Source organism: Dendrobates tinctorius, unplaced genomic scaffold (genome assembly GCF_039654945.1).
Source record: "Dendrobates tinctorius isolate UK_male_01 unplaced genomic scaffold, ASM3965494v1 ptg000151l, whole genome shotgun sequence".
NCBI classification, from domain to species: domain Eukaryota; kingdom Metazoa; phylum Chordata; class Amphibia; order Anura; family Dendrobatidae; genus Dendrobates; species Dendrobates tinctorius.
Window position 1 is genome coordinate 23466710 of NW_027361818.1, and position 2545 is coordinate 23469254.

The 2545-nt window shown below is 35.7% G+C and overlaps 1 protein-coding gene across 1 annotated transcript; it reads right to left on the reverse strand.

Annotated features, from left to right (window-relative positions):
• Nucleotides 1-992: 992 nt before the first annotated feature.
• On the reverse strand, nucleotides 993-1916 carry LOC141050069 (olfactory receptor 11L1-like). The gene has a single exon (XM_073546899.1). It carries the CDS (start codon nucleotides 1908-1910, stop codon nucleotides 993-995), a length of 918 nt encoding a protein of 305 aa, XP_073403000.1. The 5' UTR covers nucleotides 1911-1916.
• Between the last annotated feature and the right edge of the window lie 629 nt (nucleotides 1917-2545).

A 2545-nucleotide genomic window follows, 5' to 3' on the forward strand; every position in this document is an offset into this window, starting at 1 on the left:
TATAGCAATCACAATGCAGACTGAACATATCAGAATAACTTTACCCTTTCTTCAGATGTCTATTGAGCAGTCTCTGTTTTTTACAAGGTCTATACAAATCAGATTTATTATCAAAATATTTTTGCTATCAGCATCCTTTATCTGTTAGGATTTCTATTGTTCTTTGATTCTTCATAGATGCAACCAATTTTAGTTCTTGTGGGTTATTACCTCTAAGCCTTTGCTCAAATTAATCATCTTTGTCTGATTGTTGAGCTCCAAGAAACTGGAGGAACTGTAAGATTGATTTTTTTTCTACAGCTTTTTTGAAGGATGTAAAAAAGTCCCTTATTGTCTTCTAAACATTTTGATTTATGTTATGATATGAGTCTTTCCAGTAGATGATTTATTTAGATTTTGATCACTTACATGTTTACCTTTACCAAAGAAGAAAAATTGACACCTTTGAAATAAAGTGCTAGCTAAGGATGTCATCAATACCATGGACGGTAAAAAAAACAAAGAAATCAATTATGGAACAAATCAAGCCAGACATCTTACTGGAAGCAAGGATCATCAGTCTACGATTTGCCAAATTTGGACACATCATACAAACAGAGCAATCACTGGAGAAGGACATTGAGGTCTGAAGAATAGAAGGAAAGAGATGAAGAGGAAGACCAGCAACACGATGGCTTGACATAATCAAGATAACGGTGGAGAAACCCTGGAGGACCTCTCTAGGCTTGCAAAAGATTAATTTTTCTACAAAGCTTTCAGCCATCAAGTCTTCAAGGCTTGAGATCAAGCCATTAAAAAAAACAATTGCAGGCATTTAATTTATTTTTAAGCATCTACTGAATCGCTCTGTAGCTTCTTGTGTAAAAAGACTAAAAACCAAGGAAAAGAGAAATATGGCCCCAGTCTTCTATTAAAATGATTTGGGGTTACACAATGTTTTGTGTTTTTTCTTCTTTTGTTGATTATCTGCATAAACTACGAAGAATGAGATTCTAGGTCACATGCTGATGAAATGCTCCATGTATGGCTTTTTTTATGTCTTCATTTCTCAGACTGTATATAATGGGGTTGACCAAAGGAGTAAACACAGTGTACAGCAAGGATATTATTTTAGTAACCGTGATTTTCAGACCTTTAGTTGGGACAACATAAACACTGAATATGGTCCAGTAGAATATGGAGACCACAGTGAGGTGGGAGCTACAGGTGGAGAAGGCTTTCTGTCTACCGGTACTGGATGGGATTCTTAGGACCGCTAACACTATATAGATATAAGATACTACAATGATTGTGGCTGGGATTACTATAGCTGGAAATCCTATGAAAACCATCTCCCAGTCAAGAATATAGGTTTCGGAACAGGCAAGTTCTATCAAGGGAACAAGGTCACAAAATAAATGGTCAATGATATTCTGGCCACAAAAGTTAAGTTTTGCTGTTGTTATGATGTAAAACAAAACGATGGAAAATCCAAACAACCAGCAAGTGGTGGCCATTATCACACAATGGCAATTTGTCATTATAGAGGTGTAACGGAGGGGGTTACAGATGGCCACATATCTATCATAAGACATCACTGTGAGAAGAAAACATTCAAATGTTTCTGAGGCACCAAACACATAAAGCTGAAAGATGCAATTGTTAAAAGCAATGGTTGCACCATTATTCAATAGAACATCGAGCATCTTGGGAACAATATCTATGGTCAAAAAGATGTCACTGATGGACAGTTGTGAGATGAAGAAGTACATTGGAGTGTGGAGGTTCTTGCTGGTGGACACCAGGGTGATGATCAGGAGATTTCCAAAGAAGGTTAGGCAATAAACCACAATGAACAAACAGAACAGTAAATGCCTTAAGACTGGACGGACTTGAAATCCTAAGATTAAGAACTCTGTGACCATCGTCATGTTGTTCTCCTGTTTGTAGATCAAGTAAGAAATTAAACATCCTTTGAAAATAAAAACTAAATAACTTTTTTTCGTAACAAAGAAGACTTAAAGTGACCTCAATATGTTTCTAGGAAAATGTAGAAACGCGTAATTACGATCGAAACCCTAAAGATCGGCAAACACATTTACATGAAAAAATCAATTAAAACTATCTTCTTGCTAAGGCTAGGCTCCCAAGCTGAGGATATTATGCGCTTTTTCCATTGAACATTATTTTTGTATAAAAAATGCAGTGTGTTACAGAGTTCCAGCAAAGTGTGTGGGATACATAACAATCTCATGTCCAGTTTGCTTTTTTTTACATTGTGGACACTGATCTGTGGTGCAGTTTAGAAATCCACAGCAGGTCAATTTCTTATGGAGAAGATATAGATTTTACTTGCAGATTTCACTGTTAGATTTGAATGAGATGAAGAAAACCTGCAGATAAAATTAATCTAAATCATGACATACCACAAAGGGACTACATTTGAAAAACAAAAAAAAAAAACTAATGTGGAAAAATATATTAGCAGAAAATGCAAGTTACCTTAGTTTGATAACTGGTACAGAAAAACGGCAACACAAAAAAATCACCAAATACTCTTCTTGGG

Excerpts from the sequence above, each read along its gene's own strand:
- LOC141050069 (XM_073546899.1), bottom strand. The coding sequence starts at position 1,910 with ATGACGATGGTCACAGAGTTCTTAATCTTAGGATTTCAAGTCCGTCCA.